The 23,305-nt window shown below is 43.5% G+C and overlaps 1 protein-coding gene across 1 annotated transcript in view; it reads left to right on the top strand.

The window, feature by feature from the left end:
• LOC114668700 (filamin-B) overlaps window positions 1-23,305 on the top strand; it is a 245,519-nt gene that overhangs the window by 215,373 nt on the left and 6,841 nt on the right. The window contains exons 39-42 of the mRNA XM_028824598.2: window positions 5,221-5,487; window positions 16,237-16,374; window positions 19,997-20,112; window positions 22,813-22,945. Of these exons, the coding sequence (XP_028680431.1) occupies window positions 5,221-5,487; window positions 16,237-16,374; window positions 19,997-20,112; window positions 22,813-22,945 (654 nt within the window). The remainder of the gene's footprint in view (window positions 1-5,220; window positions 5,488-16,236; window positions 16,375-19,996; window positions 20,113-22,812; window positions 22,946-23,305) is intronic.

The raw sequence follows: 23,305 nt of genomic DNA, 5'->3' as shown, positions 1-23,305 counted from the left end.
CCATCCGCCAATAGCATCTCTTGTATGAAATCAACTGGGCAAACCAACTAAGGAAGCAAGTATCAGAAGCAGCTGCGAAGCAGTGAAAAATCTGCGTTATATATTTAGATATGCTTACATATAAAATCCGCAAAGTCGTGAATCCGCGAAAAAGTGAACCGCGAAGTAGCGAGGGATTACTGTAACACTCTTCATTTTTCCTTTGGCCAGATCATGAATGAAGCTGTATTCCTGGAATGGCCAATTAAAAATGTCTTCTTTGTAAGAAAGGATTGTTTTCATGATGCCGATTTTGTCACAAATCTCAAAAATGTGTGCGCTAGGTTCATTAGCAACTCTTAACATTTCTCTGAATAACTGAGCATGGGTTTGTGTGTCTTGCGTGGGCCAAGGCTACGTTCCTGACAAATGTCTAAAGTCCACCATAATAAGATCATTTTAACTGCGAGGTTCTGAAGCATTTTTCGTGATCCTTTGACTTTCTTAAGTTCTGTCCATCTCCTGGTCCCATTTGGCAAGCTTGTTTTTTAATAGCAAGGAGGAAGGGATGTTTGAACGTAGAAAAGCAGGTGGAATTTTGTTTATGCTGGGACCCTGCTGAACTGCTAGACATCCAATCTGGCATTTTAAAAGAATTTGTTTTCCTCTCGTCTGTATTTCTCCACAGACGATGTCTGTATGGCTTTTTTCTTTGTGTACTCTTGTCTCCCTACCATATCCCAAAGACGGATGTCTAATGTGAATTAGTAACTCTAAATTGTGAGCGATTGTGCTATGTGATGATGGACTGATTCTCCATACAGACTTCATTTGTGACAGACACGGGTTCTCCTTGACCCTGTAATTAGATTAAGGGTCAAATTGGTGGAAAAAAAAATGACATATCTATATCTCTCTATTATAATAAAAAAATCCTGCAACGAGACAAGACTTTTTGGATGATTTTTTCACGTCTCACGAGTCTTCCATTTCACTCTCCACTATTACGAATATTGTAGCACATGCTGTTTTGGCACTCTAGCATTAAGTCTCTCTATTATAAAAGAAAATCCTGAGATGAGACGAGACTAAAATCCTGAGATGAGACGAGACTATTTCCAAGAGAGTTTTTCAAGTCCCGCCCTCCTCTCAACCATTTTCAACCACGCACACGGTCCTGTCACCTCTCATTTGTTTGAATGCTTTTGTCGGACACAGTTTCTGCTCTCTCAGCTCTTATAAATTTTAACGTTTTCCTCACTTTAAGTTCCCAATTAAAGAAGAGGTATTATGTCCAAATTTTATTGAAGAATTTCATCACGAAGAGTTACCAACAGTAGAAATGAGTACACAGGCAATCCTAGCACCGAGAAACGATGAAGTCAAACAAATTAACGCCAAAAATGTCGAACAGTTACACAGCAAATTGGTTAAATGTGTATCAATAGACTAATCTGAAACAGTTGGTGGTGATGATGAAAACGGAAGATGAAAACATCAACTTACAATATCCTGAAGAATAACTACAACCATTAACACCGTCCGGTCTTCCTCCGCATGAATTACTGTAGAAAGAAGGATGTGTCCAAGAAAGGTAATGTAGTCCATCTTCAGGGGATAACATTAGACACCAAAGGTGATCTTGATATGCCGTTCGTATTAAAACGTTAACAGTTTCCGGTTAGAAGAGCTTTTGCAAAGACAATTAACAAATCTCAGAGACAAACATTCAAAAAAGTCATTTTATTTAATCGAGAAAAAGAAATGAAATTCTCTCGCAGGCAGTTATGCGTTGCGTTGTCATGATTAAAGTCCAAACACAGAATCAAAATTCAATGAGATATTGACAATAATTTAATTCAAAAAAATGTTTTTACTGAAATTTTACAGTAAAAGTGTAAGTTTAAAAAGTATTTCCATGTTAATTTCAAAGCCAAACAGAACGAAATCGTATTATGCAACAAATAATTCTGACGCAACATGAAACATAATTTACTTTCAAATTATTATGTTTTACTCTGTTTTAATGTGGTTAATTACTCGCTGTGATGTAAAATAGTTCTATGACGCATATGTCACAATTTCCATGAAAATAAAACTCTGTTTAAAATGTTGAACCACATCCCCATACACTACGCGAGAACCACAAAGTGGCTCGCACGTAGCGCCGGGCAGGGGGTTGTCAAGCGAAGTGAACAGGGGGCAAAGTCCCCTAGTAATATTAATAACAGGTTTTGAATATATGAACGCTATGGCCAGCTGACATGAGAGGAAAGAAAGGATCAACCTATTAGATCCCTGAGGTAACACATATCTGATGTCTGCCGTCTTTAGGATAAAGGCAGATTAAAAATCCTTAGAATAGATGACCGGTCAGCCGCTGCTTTCACAAGATTTTATGTGTGTTTTAATAAGATGTCAGGTTCTCAAAGCGGTGCACACACATGTGCACACACAAAGAAGATTTTATTGATCTGCTAGTTGACCACCATTAATGAAAGACATACCGCTGTTATCTTTACTGTTTTAAGGAGATTCAATTATTATTGAGATTAATAAAGTATCTATCTATCTATCTATCTATCTATCTATCTATCTATCTATCTATCTATCTATCTATCTATCTATCTATCTATCTATCTATCTATCTATCTATCTATCTATCTACAGGCTGAGAGGGGGTCCCAACTCTCCTGCTTTTCGCTAATATACCCATGCCACCAAAAAAAAAGACACAGCATTAGAACGTCCACTTCCGATACCACAAAAAAGTCTGTTTCAAGGCTGTCTCAAACATTGCGCAAGACGTCAAGATGTTTTCATACCAAGAATTCCGACGTTAACGGTGGCGCCATCTATTGGCACGTTTGGTCTCTGTGCATCCCTCTTTACCAATGTTTCTTTAAATTGCCAAGACATTGCAGAAGTGTCCAAGTATGAGAAGGCCGACTGCTTTCATCGCGTGAAGGAGAACTGCCGTATGGATGTAAAACGTGAACGACCCAGTGTGTGTGACGACGGGCTTTCCATATTTGTGGTGCTATTTTCTCACTTTACGATTCAAAGTAAGATTTCAGTCTTGGTCTTTCTGGCTGACTGGTGCTATTTGTTCGCTTTCTGACGTATCTATATTACTAACCGAGAATGGTAAACCGGATATGGACGCAGGTACATGCTCGTGGACGCAGGAGACATAGTGCGCAGGCGCCACACAAAGCCGCCCCCCACAGTGAAACGGGAGAGAAGTAATATGGAAGCAGGTACATACCCATGGACGCAGGAGACATAGTAAAACAAGAGGAGTCAACGCCCCGCTCCAGAGTAAAACAGGACACACTACGGAGTCCACAAAGGTTCATACATCAAACCCGAGATGGTACGGACACGCGTCTGAAACCGCGGAAGCAAAACTGTCTCGGCTCCAAAACCAAACAGCTCAACAACTAACACAACTACAACAAAGAGCCCGCGTGGACAGATCTAATGAACGTAGACACCTACAATGCGCGTCTCAAACTGCGGAGGCAAAGCAGGCATGGGTTCAAAACGAAACAGCTCGAGTGACCGAGATAAGATCACAGTATCGCAAACACATTGAAATTATTACTCGAAAGAGGGAAAATATAATCACCACGGACCAGGTGTCATTGAAACAAAAGCAGGATAAAGCGAGGTCAGAAATTAAAGACAGAGTAGAAAACAAAGTAAAATGTCATAGGGAGGTTAAACAAGGGGGCCAAACACATGGAGAGCAGGTTACAGATAATGAAAACCGGAGTTCAAAGGCTTCAAAAACAAAACCTCGACTGACCGATATACAAAGTGGAACGGGAAACACTACGGAGTCTGCAGTGGTCCACAATGCACCGCATAATAGTACGGACGGAGCTCTGTATTAACAGTGGGAGACCCCAGAGTGACATGGGCGAAAGCTCCGTATTAAACGTGCATCATCCTCACACGTCCAAACTATACAGCATAGGTGAATCAAATTTCAGTGATGCATTATTAACTACAACGCGCGTCTCACACCGCAGAAGCAGGGCAAGCACAGGTTCAAAACAACGCAGGCTCCTACAACGCGCGTCTGAAACTACGGCTGCCCAGCGGGCATGGGTTCAAAACGCCGGGAGTAGGCGAGCGAAGCGAGTATTGTTGTAAATAATTCATCTCACTCTGGTGCTTATTCTGTACGTTATACCATGTGACACATTATAATTGCCGTGCTTTTCGCTAATATACCCATGCCACCGAAAAAAAAGACATAGCATTAGAAAGTCCACTTCCGATGGCACAAAACAGTCTATTTCAAGGCCGTCTCAAACATTTCGCAAGATGTCAAGATGTTTTCATACCAAGCATTCTGCTGATTCCGAATGATTTACCCTTTGATTTCAAAACGCTAGAATTTCCTATTCGTTTGGCTGAAGGGCAGTCACTCCTAGTTAAAGACATCGATTTGGAAAATCCATGCTTTTCACATGGACAACTCTACGTGGCATGTTCTACAGTGGGCAATCCTCACAATTTGTTTGTTTTCTGAACCCCAGGACAACACAAAAAATAGACTGTATCCAAAGCCTCTAAAATGACCACTTATATTACCTATTACAATAAAATGTCAATCAGAAAAATGTTTGTTCGATTTCTATGTTCTGTTTCTTTCATTATATAAATTCACCAGTTATAGATTCCCGGGCAACGCTGGGTACTCCTGCTAGTTCAAATATAAAGCAAAATGTATTCCTGTGGATGACTTTAGGTCTTGGAAAATTTCGGTCACATTTCCTACCAAGCGTTGCTTACTTGAACCTCAGGAAGTCCACTCATTATCACCGGGACATTAGTGGGATCGAATTCATGTGTGAAATGTGCGTACGTCCCTCTCCCTTCTTCTTTTCTTTCATTTTTCAGCAAACAGTGAGCTTCTGTCAAGGTTCATCTTTTACAGTGTTGCTGTTCAGTCTGTACGTGTGATAAGCCGCCACGTCAGTCTAATACAGCGTTCAATTTCTTAGACGTTATGTCCTAATACTAGTCAAGAGATGAATGGCGCAGCGTCTGACTTTGATTTTAAACATGCAGGCATTCATATCAAACTACTTTGTGCTTTTATTAACGGTGAACTCGTCTTTGTGTGTGTTTTTTTACTTTAATACACCCTGCACAAAGGATTTAAATAGTTTTTGTTATAAAAACAAATCTTGTCTTTCTAATTTTTTTTAATTTTTATTTTTTTAGATGATGACTTTGGCAACTTGTCTGCCCAAGTTAAAAGCCCTTCTGGACAGACAGAGGAAGCAGATGTTGTTCCAGTTGGCAGTAACACCTACAGCGTGCGCTTCGTCCCAAAGGAGATGGGTGTGCACGCTGTGAGTGTGAAGTACCAGGGGCAGCATGTGCCAGGCAGCCCCTTCCAGTTCACTGTGGGTCCCCTGGGAGAAGGCGGAGCCAGTAAAGTTAGGGTGGGCGGTCCAGGCCTGGAGAAGGCTACAGCTGGCTCCCCAGGTAAGTCATTGTTAGTGTGAGTCTTCCCTGGCATTGGCTGATAAAGCAAATTAAATACAATTAAAACTGGTGATTTAATCTGTTCAGAAAGTGAATGCAGAAATACATTATAACCGTCTTGCCTAGGAAATAGCTTAATGGTTTGTTTTTACACAACATTTCAACATTTTTCACTTGTATTAAAATAAATTGCTACATTATATGATACTTAGCAGTGGTAGCGCTGCTGCCTCTCAGTTAGGAGACCTGAGTTCAATTCCCGGGTCCTCCCTGTGTGGACTCTGCATGTTCTCCCCGTGTCTGTGTGGGTTTCCTCCCACAGTCCAAAGACATGCAGGTTAGGTGCATTGGCGATTCTAAATTGTCTGTAGTGTGTGCTTTATTTGTGTATGTGTGTGCCCTGTGGTGGGCTGGCGCCCTGCCCGGGGTTTGTTTCCTGCCTTTCGCCCTGTTTTGGCTGGGATTGGCTCCAGCAGTCCCCCGTGACCCTGTGTTAGGATATAGCGGGTTGGACAATGACTGACTGACTAATTCAAATGGGGGGTGCCACGGTGGCACAGTGGTAGCGCTGCTTGCCTTGCAGTAAGGAGATCTGGGTTCGCTTCCCGGGTACCTCCCTGCATGGAGTCTGCATGTTCTCCCTGTGTCTGCGTGGGTTTCCTCCCACAGTCCAAAGACATGCAGGTTAAGTGCTGCTTTATGTGTGTGTGCCCTGCGGTGGGCTGGCACCCTGCTCGGGGTTTGTTTCCAATGTTGGCTGGAATTGTCTCCAGCAGACCCCCGTGACCCTGTAGTTAGGATATAGCGGGTTGGATAATGGATGGATATGATACTTATGAAGGAAAGAATCAAACGGGAAATCGACGCCATTCCATCTGAGATGACCCGGAGAGTGATGGAGAACTTCCGGGGAACGTCTTTAGTGATGTATTGCCAACAGTGGCCGCCATTTGCCTGATATGATTTTTAAAACCCATTAAAACAAAACTGTTAATATATTGTGAATAAGGCGCTATATAGCGCCCAACCCGACACAGATTAACATGGAGGCACGGGTAAAATAAAACAACTATTTATTTTTCTTCACCCGTGGGGCACATCTTCCCCGTGAACCCCACAGGCAATACACAGTCCCAATCACAGCACCAACACCAAACAAAACACTTTTTCTCTTCTCCACCACTCCTCCCTGGCAACCTCGTCCTCCTCCTCCCGACTCTGGCTCCTGGAGCGGTGACTGCTGGCCCCTTTTATAGTCCACCCGGAAGTGCTCCAGGTGCTTGATTGCCGTGTTCTGGCTGCACTTCCGGTTGTGGTGAATACGTTGCCCACAGGGGCTCAGGAGTCCCAGCTGCAGCACCCCCTTAGGTGCCTGTGGGACCCAACAGGGCTGCACCCAACTCCAATTCCCGTGGGTCGTTCTTAGCAGTTTGGGGGCCCTACGTGGTTCAGAAATGTGCAGGCCCCAAGGCACCTCTCCAACCCAGGGGGGTGGCCATTTAGCATGGGAGGTATTGTTGCACCGTCCAGGGCTGCTCCCTGTGAAGGTACAGTGCAGGGGCGTCCAGGCTGGTCATGGACCTAAGGCCACCTGCCACAATATACAATTTTTTTTTGATAGCTTTGTTCATTTTTTATACCCCTTCCAAATGTGGGAGATCTCTATACTATCACGGTGGAATTCATATGTACCTTCATTACCAGAGTCGATCTCATTATAAAAAGGGATATGGAAGACACAGGGGGGCACGTGTCTTATTTGTATTAGGGAGCCAAACACAATCCACCTGACGACTCCTTTCTTTTACATGCTTTGCTCGCCTTGCGTCACATTATGTTTCTTCATCTTTCTTTTATTGAGGCTTTTTCAGCTTGATTGTGTTTTATTAGCTCAGTAGGAGCTACATTACTGCAGGCAGGTGACCACAGAAGGCCAACTAAGCCTACCAGATTTTTGTGATTGTATTTGTTAGGCTAAGGAAAGAAACTGTTCAAGGCTCTTAATGCCATATGCTGGTGACTCGGTGGCTTATTGGGTGTGTAGGTAAATTACCAGTTTTTATTTTTTATTTATACAGTGCATCTGGAAAGTATTCCCAGCGCATCACTTTTTCCACATTTTGTTATGTTACAGCCTTATTCCAAAATGGATTAAATTCATTTTTTTCCTCAGAATTCTACACACAACACCCCATAATGACAACGTGAAAAAAAGTTTACTTGACGTTTTTGCTAATTTATTAAAAATAAAAAAATTGAGAAAGCACATGTCCATAAGTATTCACAGCCTTTGCCATGAAGCTCAAAATTGAGCTCAGGTGCATCCTGTTTCCCCTGATCATCCTTGAGATGTTTCTGCAGCTTAATTGGAGTCCACCTGTGGTAAATTCAGTTGACTGGACCTGATTTGGAAAGGCACACACCTGTCTATAGAAGGTCCCACAGTTGACAGTTCATGTCAGAGCACAAACCAAGCATGAAGTCAAAGGAATTGTCTGTAGACCTCTGAGACAGGATTGTCTCGAGGCACAAATCTGGTGAAGGTTACAGAAAAATTTCTGCTGCTTTGAAGGTCCCAATGAGCACAGTGGCCTCCATCATCCGTAAGTGGAAGAAGTTCGAAACCACCAGGACTCTTCCTAGAGCTGGCCGGCCATCTAAACTGAGCGATCGGGGGAGAAGGGCCTTAGTCAGGGAGGTGACCAAGAACCCAATGGTCACTCTGTCAGAGCTCCAGAGGTCCTCTGTGGAGAGAGAAGAACCTTCCAGAAGGACAACCATCTCTGCAGTAGTCCACCAATCAGGCCTGTATGGTAGAGTGGCCAGACTGAAGCCACTCCTTAGTAAAAGGCACCTGGCAGCCCACCTGGAGTTTGCCAAAACACACCTGAAGGACTCTCAGACCATGAGAAAGAAAATTCTCTGGTCTGATGAGACAAAGATTGAACTCTTTGGTGTGAATGCCAGGCATCACGTTTGGAGGAAACCAGGCACCGCTCATCACCAGGCCAATACCATCCCTACAGTGAAGCATGGTGGTGGCAGCATCATGCTGTGGAGATGTTTTTCAGCGGCAGGGACTGGGAGGACTAGTCAGGATAAAGGAAAAGATGACTGCAGCAATGTACAGAGACATCCTGGATGAAAACCTGCTCCAGAGCGCTCTTGACCTCAGACTGGGGCGACGGTTCATCTTTCAGGAGGACAACGACCCTAAGCACACAGCCAAGATATCAAAGGAGTGGCTTCAGGACAACTCTGTGAATGTCCTTGAGTGGCCCAGCCAGAGCCCAGACTTTAATCCGATTGAACATCTCTGGAGAGATCTTAAAATGGCTGTGCACTGACGCTTCCCATCCAACCTGATGGAGCTTGAGAGGTGCTGCAAAGAGGAATGGGCCAAACTGGCCAAGGATAGGTGTGCCAAGCTTGTGGCATCATATTCAACAAGACTTGAGGCTGGAATTGCTGCCAAAGGGGCATCGACAAAGTATTGAGCAAAGGCTGTGAATACTTATGGACATGGGATTTCTCAGTTTTTTTATTTTTAATAAATTTGCAAAAACCTCAAGTAAACTTTTTTCACGTTGTCATTATGGGGTGTTGTGTGTAGAATTCTGAGGAAAAAAATGAATTGAATCCATTTTGGAATAAGGCTGTAACATAACAAAATGTGGAAAAAGTGATGTGCTGTGAATACTTTCTGGATGCACTGTACTTATCAGAATGTAGAGACATTGAAAGCTCTTGACCACTGGAGTGTAATTTATTTAGTGAGCAGGATGTGTGTTTTTGTGCCGTACTCCCACTTTGTTTCTTTGTCGGGCTGTGCCAGTATTCTGTTCTTATTACCCAGTGAACTGAAATTGCATAATGTGCACAATGCAGTTAGCTCATCCATCCATTATCCAACCTGCTATATCCTAACTACAGGGTCATGGGGGTCTTCTGGAGCCAACACAGGGCGCAAGGCAGGAAACAAACCCCGGGCAGGGCACCAGCCCATCGCAGGGCACACACACACACACCAAGCACACACACTAGGGACAATTTCGTATCGCCAATCCACCTAACCTGCATGTCTTTGGACTGTGGGAGGAAACCCACGCAGACACGGGGAGGACCCGTGAAGCGAACCCCAGGTCTCCTAACTGCGAGGCAAGTTAGCTAATCCAGATCCTTAAATCACTTAATGCCATGGCCAGTAGCAAATATAATGAGTCTTCAAAATAAGGAAACATAAAACACTGGTGGGTGTCTGAATGGTACAATAAGAGATGATCGATCTTAGACACACAGGTAGCCACAGTGCCATCATTCATTGGGCATGGAGCCATTTATAAAAACATGGCCTGATGCTAAAGATAAAAATCAGCGCCTTGCGTATAAATATTCATTACAAAAGTCCCTTGTAAAAGATTAATCATAACTACTGCTTGGCTTTCTAGAAGAGTCCCTTTATGTCACTGATTTCACTTATTGCGTGGTAAGGTTAGGGTTTAGAGAGCTAAAGATGGCGTCAGTTTGATTTATGATAAGACACACAACTCGGGAGCAAGAGAGACCGTTAAGTGGCAGAGTGAGAGAACAGCCACAAGGGGGCACTATGCCCTAAATGTTTAAATGGTATCCAGAAAAAAACAAAACAAAAACCAACTATTCCCTTGGCATCAAAATGAAAGAAAGCTCATGGAGAGTCTGCTAAAGGTCAGGGAACTGTCTGAGATGGGAGCGGCAAGTCTGATTTAGGACCGAGGGCTCAGTGCCACTAAGTGTGCCACTAAGGCCGCCTAGCCCTTTATTTATTAACCCAGGATGTAAGAACATCTTTTGCTGCCAGGGGTACATTTGGTGAGAAGGCCACACGACTTTCTAAGGTCAGTGAGTTTGGAATAATTTGGAGGTGAGAATTACGCCCTGTGCCATTGTCCATGGTTTATTAAACCGGGGCGCCTCGCTCCATTCGGAGAGCTGGAGTTGGAGGACAAAGCTTGTGAAGGGAGGAGTGGAGGTGGAAGAAGAAAGAAAGAGAGAGGGAAGACACTCTTATTGGTGGTGATTTGTGGGCAGAAGGGGAAAGAAAATAAAAGTGCGTGCTTGTCGGATTTGTGACTCGGTGTGTCTGTCTGTCTGTGTGCATCTCGGGCTGATTTACTACAAGACATAAATATCTCTAGTAATAGATGGAATGATTTTCAAGATTTAATGCCTTAGTGCTCCACAAAATGGCAATGCATGAACGGGCATTATACTTGCTGCTTCAGGTACCTCAGTCCACCTTAATAACTGGATACACGGCACAGGAGGGAGGACTTTTGGGAAAGACAGAAGAGCGACGGCGAGTGTTAAACAACTGCTGCACTTGCAGCCAAAGCGGAGTGTAGACTTCGGGCGGAGAGAAGACCAATGGGAGTACTGCGGTGGGCTGGCACCCTGCCTAGGGATTTGTTCCTGCCTTGCGCCCTGTGCTGGCTGGGATTGGCTCCAGCAGACCCCCGTGACCCCTGTGTTCGAATTTAGCGGGTTGGACAATGACAATGGGAAGAGCCAGCTTTTGTGTAGATCAAAGCTGACGTTGGACAAAAGCTGGTTTGGCTACGGTTGGCATGCTAGATGGCCGTATTTTAATTTTAATTTGCGCCAACATTTTTTTTTTATTTATAAATTTTACTGATTTTATTGTCATCATTCCATACAAGTAGATCCATTTTTACAAAAAAAATAGGATTGAAAACAAATCAACCCCATCCCTGAGAAAGAGAGCATGGCCAACGGAGTAAAACTTAAAAGCTAGTAAAAATAAATAATAGGCAGAGAAGAAAAAGAAATGGGAAGAGAATCTGCTTTCTCAGTGCTTGAAGAGCTTATTCTAAAATGTTATTGATCAGATCCTGCCAGGTTTTGAAAAAGTTCTACACAGATCCTCTAAGTGCGTTTTGGATTTTTTCCAATTTCAAATAATATAAAACATCGGTTACCCGCTGACTTAAAAGAGGAGAGTTAGGATTCTTCCAGTTTAGCAAAATAAGTCTGCGTGCCAATAGTGAAGTGAAGGCCATCACAGTTTGTCCTTCTCCACTTTAACTCTTTGAGGGCTGAATATCTTTTTCCATAAAACGTAGTTTTCTGAAAAGCACACAATGCACTAGTTTCACACATAAAACGTCTGTCGCCATGTGCTGTGGCTGCTGTTGGTGCCTGTTTGGCGTCTCTGGCAGCAGTGGCTGCGCAGGGACAGCTTGATGGGCAGCAGGAATGCATGGCGGGTCAGTTACTTCTCTTCCTTCGCATAGCAGGTGGGCGATAGTGGCAGTCGCTCTGTGATGCAATATGGTTTGTACCTCTTGTCATCATAAGTGGTGGTCCTCCTAGGCACACGCTGCTGTAAGCATATCAGCTACACGAACGTGTTCAGCACCACAATCAACTGGGGACCAAAAGGCTGATGCTGGTACCTCAATTTCGTTTTTGATCTCCATCTCCAGATCACTTGCATCAAACTCAGTCTGAAAAGTCAGAGTCCGATTCAGTGATAATACAGAAAACGTCCATGGAGTACAGTCGACCCTTGATATACGACCGTCCTGACATGCAAACAACTTGCTTTACGACCAAAATTTTTGTTTTGATTTACGACCAACAATCTTGCGTTACGACCCGAATGCGGTCACGTGTATCCGCTTGTGTGATTGTAAACAAACAGCCGAAAGCGTTTGTAAGCGTCAGTCGGAGCCCAGATACGTGTTTTTTTGGATGTAATTTCGGTCAGTGCAGTGATTTATATAATTTATTTCAATAATTGCTAAGCAAGGAAGCGAAGGTAACGAAGGTAAAGAAAGCGATCACAATTGAAATGAAGAAGGAAATTGTGTGGAAATATGAGAGTGGTGTTCATGTGACCGATCTCGCTAATATGTACAGCATGTCGAAATCCACCATCTCGACAATTTTACAAAGAAAAGATTTGTATAAGGATACTCCTTCCAAACAATAACCACCTTCCATTTCATTCTCCTCCTCCTTCCTTCTTGCAAGCCAAAGATGTCAACTTAAATGGTGAGTACAGTAGGAAATTGTTGTTTCTGGTAGGCTAGGCACTTTTTATAACTTTTTGGTTAGTACATTAGAAAAATTATTGGTGTTTTTGGTAAATTATGCACATCATACAACCCTTTTTTATTATGAAAAGGTTAAGTAAGTGTTGCTGTGGGAAGTTCGGAACACATTATGGGCATTTCCATTATTTCTTATGGGAAAAATAGTCTTGACTTAAAACCAACTTGAGTTACAACCAGCCCTCGCGAACGAATTAAGTTCGCAAGTCAAGGGTCCACTGTATTTTGCTTTGCACATTTGCTTTAGTCTCGCCAGACGTTGATGTCATTTTTGAGGCTGTTGCAAGGAATCGAGGTCAAATCAACAAAGCTACGTAACTTTCCTTAAAGCAAAGAGAATCGAACTAAAAAGTAAGGGCGTGTTTTGTCTCAGTTTACAGCCGATTACCGTCCACTACCCCTGATTTTAACAAAAGTCAACATCAGCCCTGAAAGAGCTGACCCTCTCTGTTAGCCCACCAAACACAGCTGTTAGTGGATATGGGGGGATTGTGACCCTAAGGCTGTCTGAAAGGCACTTAAAAGATTTCGGTCCAGAATGCTGTTAATTTGGTGCACGTGGCCTAAAACATGTGACCCAGTGAGGCTGGAGGTCGATTGCAGCGTTCGCAGGTTGGATCTCACCCTGGAAACACTTTAAGTGAGACAGATGTGCTCGAGTTGAATAATTGTATGCTTTGCGCATGTGCAGCTCGAGTGAATTCTGTGTATTGCTACCTTCCATGAGAACCCTAAATACAAAGAGGACTGTTCATTTATGTTCGGTTGAATACCCAGAGGGTACTGGGTGGTCTCATGGTCTGGTAGCCCTGCAGATTTTAATTTTTTCTCCAGCCGTCTGGAGTTTTTTTTTTTTTTTTTTTTAATCTGTCCTCCCTGGCCATCGAACCTTACTCTTATTCTATGTTAATTAATGTTGTCTTATTTTAATTTCTTACTTTGTCTTTTATTTTTCTTTTCTTCATTATGTAAAGCACTTTGAGCTACATTTTTTGTATAAAAATGTGCCATAGAAATAAATGTTGTTGTTGTTGTTCCACTCCTTTTCAGAGATGGTGAGTGAGAGATCCTTTTCCCATTGTCCTCTTGGATCTTGGAAAGGGAGGGACTGTAAAATATTTTTATATATTGCAGAAATGCCGTCTGAGTCCTCGAGACTGAGCGATATTTTTTCCAGCATAGAGGAAGGTGGGAGATAAGGGAAAATCGGGCAGGTTCTGTTTGACAAAGTTTCAAATTTGAAGATAGTGAAAGAAATGTACAGTCGATTCCTGTTAATCGGACCACATCGGGACGCAATCATTTTGGTCCTAATAACCGGCTGATCCGACTACACGAACATGCCCTATACATGTGCAACCAAGATGGGACGTGCTATAAGTAACATATTAAAATGTCATTATGACTTTTATTGTGCTGCACGCACGTATGGCGAACGTACAAACAACTACGTAAATGTATGGTTGCTTACAACTTTGTTTATTGAAAAAGAAATCTACAAATTCTTTGAAACGATCTGCACGACACTCAGCATGCGAAGCACAATAAAAAAAGATTACATTACCAAATTCCAGTCAACGTTTGAAGAACTTGTCTAGTGTGATCTGACGCATTCTGTTGACGCACTGCACTTGACCTTTGATAAAAGCATAAATTCTCCTGTGGAGCCCAGGGATCCTCCCGATGTCGCTTTCCCACTTTACATCCGCTTTCCGTGGGCGACTTGTGGCTTCTTTTTCTTATTCTCTGTCACATTCTTTAGTCCGATTAAACGGAATTTTGGTCCAAATAAGCGAACAATATTTGGCTTATGTAATATGATCTGTTTCGGTTCTTTGGGATTCGGTCCGAATAAGCGGCTGGTCCGATTAACCGGTGGTCCAATTAACCGGAATCAACTGTAATTGTTTGTAGGATGCAAAGATGTTGTCTATGTACAGATCTCTAAGCAATTTAATTCTAAATGTTTTCCAGATATGAAAAACTGCGTATGTTTGCGAGGGTTGAAAAAGGTGGTTCTCGTGCAGTGGTGCCCCCGATAAAAGATTCTCCATCTTAAAATGCTTCCTACTTTAGTTCCATATTCTGAGTGGGTGAAGCACAATTGGGTTATTAGTATATTGGCGATAACTTGCATTTATTGGGGCACAAAGCAGGGAATATAGAGAAGTGCGGCAGGATTTTATTTCTATTGCGAACCAGGCCTGTGTGTGTTCATCTGTTTGTGTCCAGGTTTTTATAGCTTGTATGTTTGCTGCCCAGTTTTTTGGTTTTTTTTGGAATGTAATATTTATAATTACATTTATTTGCTTAGCGAATGCTTTTATCCAGTGCAAATTACCTTCATGTAGGCCACCACTATGTTGTCAGACCAGTCCAGCTGCTGTTAATGGGAGCCCCCAGGTACCTGTAGCTCTGCACCCCTTCCTCCCCTCTGAATGGCGACTGGCCTCAGAGGCCCCTTTACACTCCAGAAGTGGACTGGTGCCTTGTCCGGGTTGTCTCTTGTGCCATTGTGATACCAGAACAAGCACCAGCTGTTTAGGAGTCTGACAATGGAAGGCTAGATGCCTCGTTCCTAATCCACGCGACATCATTACAGTCCTTGGGTTAAGTCAAGAGTTGAAATTGTCCCAGCATGGTTGTGTGCACGACCAGAGTAGGTTGTCCAGTGCTATAAGATAAGCACCAGCTCATCATGAAATTGTAATGAAAAGTGCGTTCATATAGTACAGGGGTGTCGAACTCCGGTCCTGGAGGGCCGCAGTGGCTGCAGGTTTTTATTCTAACCATCTTCTTCATTAGTGACCAGTTTTTGCTGCTAATTAACTTGACTCAAGCCCCTTAGTTCTTTCTTTTTCCTTAATGAGGAGCCAAACAATAATGAGACACAAAACAAGCTGCACATCACCCGCTAACCATATTATCTGAACATAAAGAAAGGTGAAGGTCTCAGTAAGGCTGATCTCCGAGGTCACCGAAACATCTCAACGGTGTTCTTAGAAAAAAAGGAAAATCAACAGTTTTGGAAATGTCTGCTGTGGCAGAATGAGAGCAGCAACAAGCTGTGGAATTAAATAACGAGTTTAATTAACAGCAAGAATCAGCTTCTCATTAAGGAACTGGTTGGAGTGAAATTGGCTGGAGTTTGAAGCCCCAGTTTAGCTGGTCATCTGTCGGCTCGTTTCACGTCTCATTTCTGTTTGGCTGCCATTTAATGAAGAAGTGAATCAATTCAGAGGACTGAATCCTTCAAAACTGGGCTATTAAAAGGAAGGGAAAAGGAGTTAATTAGCAGTGAAAACTGATTAGGAAAAGGGTTAGAATGAAAACCTGCAACCACGGCGGCCCTCCAAACCCGGAGTTCGACACCCGTGATATAGTAGATAACGATTTATCTCAATTTTTTCTTTATTTTTTTTTGAGTGCTCTCATAGAAAGGAGTTGACTCAGAAGGAGTTCTGATATACAAAATAATAATGAAACAAACGCTCATTTCAGACGTGTTTGTTGTTTAATTGCTGGGGGTCCCTTTGTGAACTACCACCAGGTATTTCAGAAGAAGAGAGTGTTACTGATGTTGCCTTTTCATCTCATCTCACCCGTCTGTCTGTCTGTCTGCTCATTCCAACAGCTGAGTTCAGCATTTGGACCAGAGAAGCTGGAGCTGGTGGTCTCTCCGTGGCAGTAGAGGGTCCCAGCAGAGCCGAGATTACATTTGAGGACAGAAAGGATGCATCCTGTGGAGTGTCCTACATTGTGCAGGAACCTGGTGAGTAGTGGCTCAGTGTGTGTGTTGGCGGAGAACGTGTCAAAATCGGCTTCAGAACAACACTGAAAATGATGAAAAATCCAGCCTGGGTGAGACGGGGTCTGTTTTTGAAGCTCTTAACTCTTGTGACAGGACATCAGGGATCCCAAAGGATGAGTCCTTAAACCAGGGATTCACAAACTCGGTCCTGGGGGGGGGACCCGCTGTGGCTGCAGGTTTTTGTTCCAACCAGCTTTTGTTTTCATTTGGACTAATTAAGGGAACTGCTATTTCCCAGTTTCTGTGTTTCGGGAGAGGTTAGGAGCGGGCGCTGATACGCCACATGACAAACCCACTCAGGATCCCAGATTAGGACCTGAGTGCAACCATGCAACGGGTGGCACCTCAGCACCACACCAGTTCAGATGGGATAGATAGATACTTTACTAATCCCAAGGGGAAATTCACATACTCCAGCAGCAGCATACTGATAAACAAACAATATTAAATTAAAGATTGATAACAATGCAGGTATAATAGACAATAACTTTGTATAATGTTAATTCCCCCCCCCCCCCCCCCGGTGGAATTGCAGTGGATTCTCCATGATTGACAGGAGTCTGCTCAGCGCCCGTCGCTCTGCCACAGATGTCAAACTGTCCAGCTCTGTGCCTACAATAGAGCCTGCCTTCCTCACCAGTCACCAGTTTGTCCAGGCGTGAGGTGTCCTTCTTCTTTATGCTGCTTCCCAGCACACCACCACGTAGAAGAGGGCGCTCACCACAACCGTCTGATAGAACATCTGCAGCATCTTATTGCAGATGTTGAAGGATGCCAGCCTTCTAAGGAAGTATAGTTGGCTCTGTCCTTTCTTGCACAGAACATCAGTATTGGCAGTCCAGTCCAGTTTATCACCCAGCTGCACTCCCAGGTATTTATAGGTCTGTACCCTCTGCACACAGTCACCTCTGATGATCACGGGGTCCATGAGGGGTCTGGGCCTCCTAAAATCCACCACCAGCTCCTTGGTTTTGCTGGTGTTCAGGTGTAGGTGGTTAGAGTTGCACCATTTAACAAAGTCCTTGATTAGGTTCCTATACTCCTCCTCCTGCCCACTCCTGATGCAGCCCACGATAGCAGTGTCGTCAGTGAACTTTTGCACGTGGCAGGACTCCGAGTTGTATTGGAAGTCCAATGTATATAGGCTGAACAGGACCGGAGAAAGCACAGTCCCCTGCAGCGCTCCTGTGCTGCTGACCACAATGTCAGACCTGCAGTTCCCGAGACGCACATACTGAGGTCTGTCTGTAAGATAGTCCACGATCCATGCCACCAGGTATGAATCTACTCCCATCTCTATCAGCTTGACCCTAAGGAGCAGAGGTTGGATGGTGTTGAAGGTGCTAGAGGAACAGCTAAAGGAATGGAACAGTGGGAGGTTTTTTTATGGTGGATGGAGGGCCAATTTTGCCACCAACCCCCAGGTTTTTCCCTGCCTACATGCAGGGCTGGGTGCAGATTAATGTCATACCCCGGACGGAGCAATCACAGCTTAAGGGCCTTGGCTCAAGGGCCCAGCGAAGTAGAGTCACTTTTTGGCGTTTACAGGATTCGAACCGTCAACCTTCCGATTGCCACTGCAGATCCCCAGCCTCAGAGACACCGCTCCGCCCTTTTCCGTGATTTTGGAACAATATAGAAATAAGAAAACTAAGCTTGGTTAAAAAAACCAAAAAGTATTCAAATGTACTCAGCAGTAGTGACTTAGGTGAATATGAGCTCTGTGCTGTCTGTCATGCCAGTGGTGTCCAAATTCAGCGGACGTTTTGCTCCATGGCAAGTGGCACAATATTAGCTCAGCAGAAAAGACCGCAGAATGCAGATGCGAAAGGCACTGTTTGAAAACACTAACAGCCGAGTTATCATTTATTAGCACCTCACCTGTCTGAGCCGTCTTTCAAACAATCAAAAATAGACAAAACAATGGACTTCTTGTATTACTTTAACTGGCTATCCATCCATCCATCCATTATCCAACCCGCTATATCCTAACTACACGGTCACGGGGGTCTGCTGGAGCCAATCCCAGCCAACACAGGGCACAAGGCAGGAAACAAACCCCGGGCAGGGTGCCAACCCACCGCAGTTTAACTGGCTACATAAAAGAAAGTCAAAAAGTGAAGAGTAAAGACAAACAATTGGAAAGCTTAAGAGTTTGTGTAGCAGATCCACAGGTCCTAAAGTCCGGTCACAGGTGACCACTGTGCATATATCTGTTATGTTAGTTTCTTGTGAATCTCTTGCTTGTTGTTTTGTGTGTTGTCTGCTGCTGCCATTAGTCGCTGGAAGGTCAGTCAGTCATCGTCCAACCCGCTATATCCTAACACAGGGTCACGGGGGTCTGCTGGAGACAATCCCAGCCTCGCTGGAAGGTATTCAAGTAAAACGGTCGCTGCTCTGCGTACACATGGCAGTAAGCCGGGACTTCAACCGCCAAAGGTTGCCAGTGTCTAAAGCAGGGATCACCAATGCCGGTCCTGGAGGGCCGCAGTGGCTGCAGGTTTTCATTCTAACCTTTTTCTTAATGAGTGATCTGTTTTTGCTGCTAATTAACTTCTTTTGAATTCATTTTATTTGACTTGTTCTTGAAGACTCCGACCCCTTCATTGTTTTCTTTTTCCTTAATTAGCAGCCAAACAATAACGAGATACAAAATGAGCCAAAAACAACTGGAGTCCATCATACACTATCTGAAAATGAAGAAAGGTGAAGGTCTCAGGAATGTCGATCTGCTCAGGTCCACAAAACATTTTAACGGCGCTCTTAGAAAGAGAAAATCAATTTTGGAAATGTCTGCTAATGCACCATGAGAGCAGCGACAAGCCAAGAAATTAAAGAATGAGTTTAATTAACGACAAGAATCGGCACCTCATTAAGCAGCTGGTTGGAATGAAATTGGTTGGCGTTTGATGCCCTGACTGAGTTGGTCTTCTGTTTGCTCCCTCACTTCACGTTTCATTTCTGTTTGGGCGCCATTTAAGGAAAGAAATGAAGCGATTCAGAGGAACGATTCAATTTAGATGAATTCACAAGAAGTTAATTAGCACAAGGCGGCACGGTGGCGCAGTGGTAGAGACCTGGGTTGGCTTCCCGGGTCCTCCCTGCGTGGAGTTTGCATGTTCTCCCCGTGTCTGTGTGGGTTTCCTCCCACGGTGCAAAGACATGCAGGTTAGGTGCATTGCCGGTCCTAAATTGTCCGTAGTGGGTGTGTGTGTGCCCTGTGGTGGGCTGGCGCCCTGCCTGGGGTTTGTTCCTGCCTTGTGCCCTGTTGGCTGGGATTGGCTCCAGCAGACCCCCGTGACCCTGTGTTAGGATATAGCGGGTTGGACAATGACTGACTGACTGACTAATTAGCATAAATACGGCACTCAATAAAAAAAAGGTTAGAATGAAAACCTGCAGCCATGGTTGTCCTCCAGGACTGGACTTGGCGACCCCTGGTCTAAAGTATAAGGGACAGCAAGGTTTCTGAACACAAGGAGGTGTCCTGTGTCTGCACTACTCTTCTTAGATGCTCTCTAAAATAAGGAGGAGTTTGAAAGTGAATGGATTTTTCGTTTACCATTTTCTTCTCTTCTACCAGGTGACTATGAAGTAGCCGTCAAATTCAACGATGAGCACATACCAGACAGTCCATTTGTTGTCCCGGTCAGCACTCCAGAAGACGACATTCGCAGGCTTACTGTTACCAGCCTTCAGGTGAGACACAAGGAAACCCCCCTGTTGCCCTCTGTGGTTTTGACCACTTGGTGTCCTTAGCTATTCAGACAAAAGAATGCAAAAAAACAGGACGGCTACAGTACACAAGCACCCGGAGCCTGGAATTTCTGCGTTCCGTTTTTGTTTTAGTACCATGGCACAGTGGTTAGCGTGGCCGTCTACCAGCTCTGAATCCGAGTTCAGTTCTCAGCCCATTCACCATCTGTGTGCACTTTGTAAGACAACAGAAAAAGTTAGACACGTGAAAGCAGATCATTCTTTGCTCGGTTAGCGAATTAATAATAATATTTTGCATTTATATATAGCGCTTTTCACACTGCTCAAAGCGCTCAGCAATTGCAGGTTAAGGGTTTTGCTCAAGGGCCCAACAGAGCAAAGTCCCTATTGGCAATTACGGGATTTGAACCGGCAACCTTCCGACTGCCATTGCAGATCCCTAGCCTCAGAGCCACCACCACTGAATTACTACATTTTCCAATCCAGATTCTAGATTCATAGAGTGGCACTCGATTCTTCCAAAACAGACTCTAGCTTTATCAAATCATGAAGTGGAAAAAGAGAGTTCAGAAAAGCATAGATATTTAGTGACTGTGATGGTGCTGGACTGGCAGAATTCACTGCTGTTTAATGAGTCTACATGGTATTTGCATTTTCTCCTTCTACATGTGTGGATTTCCTCCCGATACACTTGTTTCCTTCAACTTCCAAAAGATATGGTGCTTAACTAATATAGTGACTCTCTATAAATTGGTTTGGTATGAGTTGGGTGTACCGTGAAATGGGGCAAGTGTGCCATGTAGGGTGGATTCATGACCTGCACCCAATGCTTCCCGAGTGCAGACTTGGCATCGCACAACCCTCTAATCTGAAAAGTGAGTACAGAAAATGAATATAAATGTAATGTCCAGGGCAGCACTCTGTTGAATGTGGTCTGGTCATGTTCTGCTTGGACTTTGCACGTTCTCCTCTTATCCATGTGGGTTTCTTTCAGATAACCATCTTAGGTTAATTGGCAATTCTAAAGAGACCTGATCTGTTTTTCTTTATGTGAATATTCCCAAAGTGTATCAGAATGTCTAAGACAATCCACTGGAAATAAGCACACATTTTCCTTTGCCTTCACACCAGCTAAGGACTTCAAGTGGACAACTGCCATTCTATGGATGATTTTCTTGTGTTTCATTTAAAGGCTTTTAGCAGCATTTCAGTAAGATGGTAACATGAGAAGGGTACTCTCTTCTGTCAACATTCTGTACTCCTCGGTCTGCTGCAGAAGGGATCCTTTCTCATCTCAAAATTGTTGTTAACATGCATGGAGTTTATTTTTCAGGTGACTGTATGCACTTCCTTTGTCCATCATCTGGTGTTTCACTACATTTTATTCATCTGACTGTCACAGCATGCCCAATGAAAATGATTACTGAAAATCTCAAATGCACAATACTGACATAGTTTGTATACTGTTATAACCCTCAATATTTGTATATTACAAAAAAATAAAATAACTAGTCTTTAGAATATCCCATAGATCACAGTGCCATACACCTACATTGTGAATTAGGATATGCCGGAGAGTGGATGTTCAGTTCTCGACTGATTATTTTTCAGAATTGCGTGGTAATGACTGGTGTGCTCAATTGCTTTCCATAGTTTTGTACAACAGGCTGCCATCTTCATTGTAAGTTCTTCTTTACCACATTAATTCTGATCATTGAAAGTCATTGACATGGCAGCTACGCACAGGTGAGCTCCACAAAATCCTGCACCAGTCACTGTGTGCCGTCTGCACATTCCCCCATGACTGAAGAGCTCTCTGTCTCCAGGTATTTGGGAATTTTTCCTTCACTTCCCAAAAGACCTGATTATTAAATTAATTGCTGTCATAAAATCAGTCTGCTGTAAATAAGTATTAGTGTGCTCTGCAATGGCAATCTGCTTTGTGCCAACAACGTAACAATCTGGGTCAGACTGATCTGAGAGAAGGTTGATCCCCACATTTCATGGAGTCTCAGAAACCGCTTGTTCTGGGCACCAGTCCACTGCAGTCCTATGATAATTTACATGTATGTTTTTGGGATGTGAGGGGAAAACTGGAATGTCCATTGAAAAATGCATGCGTATACTGGAAGCATGTGCAGACTCCATATAGTGACCAGTCTTTAGGAGATCTGAGGAGCCTTTCATGACCCATCAGAGAGCTCTAATTTCAAGAATTTCGCTTCATCTTGAGGCACACAACATATTTAATCCTGAACCCCCTTGAATTGGAGAATTGGTTTTTGCACCATCCACACCTAAGTGAAAATGAAAAGCACATATGCCAGCCCAAGTCCCATTTGTGGAGTTTATGAAAAGGATAGGTGGACATCTCCAGGCTAGGTTAGCACATTATATTTAAATTTCAGATCTCAAGGCAACAAGTCATTCAGCAATATGAGTACACGGTGGGATGTTTTGATTCCTACTTATGTATTGAAATAGTGCTGTTCACCAGATGGTAGCACATCAGCAAGCATTACTGACTGTCTCCTAGATCATCTGTGATGCATTACTGAATGCATGGAATTACATAGAAAAGTAAAAGCAATGTAAAGTCTCACCGCTTGTTCTAATTCCCACATTGGGATCAGAGTTAGAAAATGAATGTCCAGTGAAATGCTTTTGATGTTCACTCTTCAGGAGTCGGGCCTTAAGGTTAACCAGCCTGTGTCTTTTGCTGTCAAGATGAATGGAGCAAAGGGCAAAGTCGATGCTAAAGTCCATAGTCCCTCCGGAGCCCTTGAGGAGTGCTTTGTGTCTGAACTTGAACCAGGTGAGGCCTTCCCATTTTTTCTGTTTTAAATCATGGAAAAAGCCTGTCTTGGAAAGAACTAAAAACCTCCCATAGAGCATGCAGGGAAGGAACAACAAGCTGATACAACACCAAGCCCATGGGGAAAAATGGAGGTGTATCATTTGCATTTTAGCTCTTTTAGCCCAAAAAAAAAAAAAAGATCACTAACATTCTGGTATTTTCTCTTAATTCTCATAGCAGCACTTTAGCAATTTTGGGTATAAAGAAGAACAGCAGTGCCTCCTTTAGTGCAGTTAGCAGGACTACTGAGGATGTTGTCCCTAATTGTGCTGAAATACATTTCTTTTAAGTATGATATAAATATGGGTAATTAAAGTT

This window comes from Erpetoichthys calabaricus, chromosome 18 (assembly GCF_900747795.2).
Source record: "Erpetoichthys calabaricus chromosome 18, fErpCal1.3, whole genome shotgun sequence".
Taxonomy (NCBI): Eukaryota; Metazoa; Chordata; class Cladistia; order Polypteriformes; family Polypteridae; genus Erpetoichthys; species Erpetoichthys calabaricus.
The sequence above is the reverse complement of the archived record's forward strand: the minus strand, read 5'-3'. Positions and strand labels throughout refer to the sequence as shown.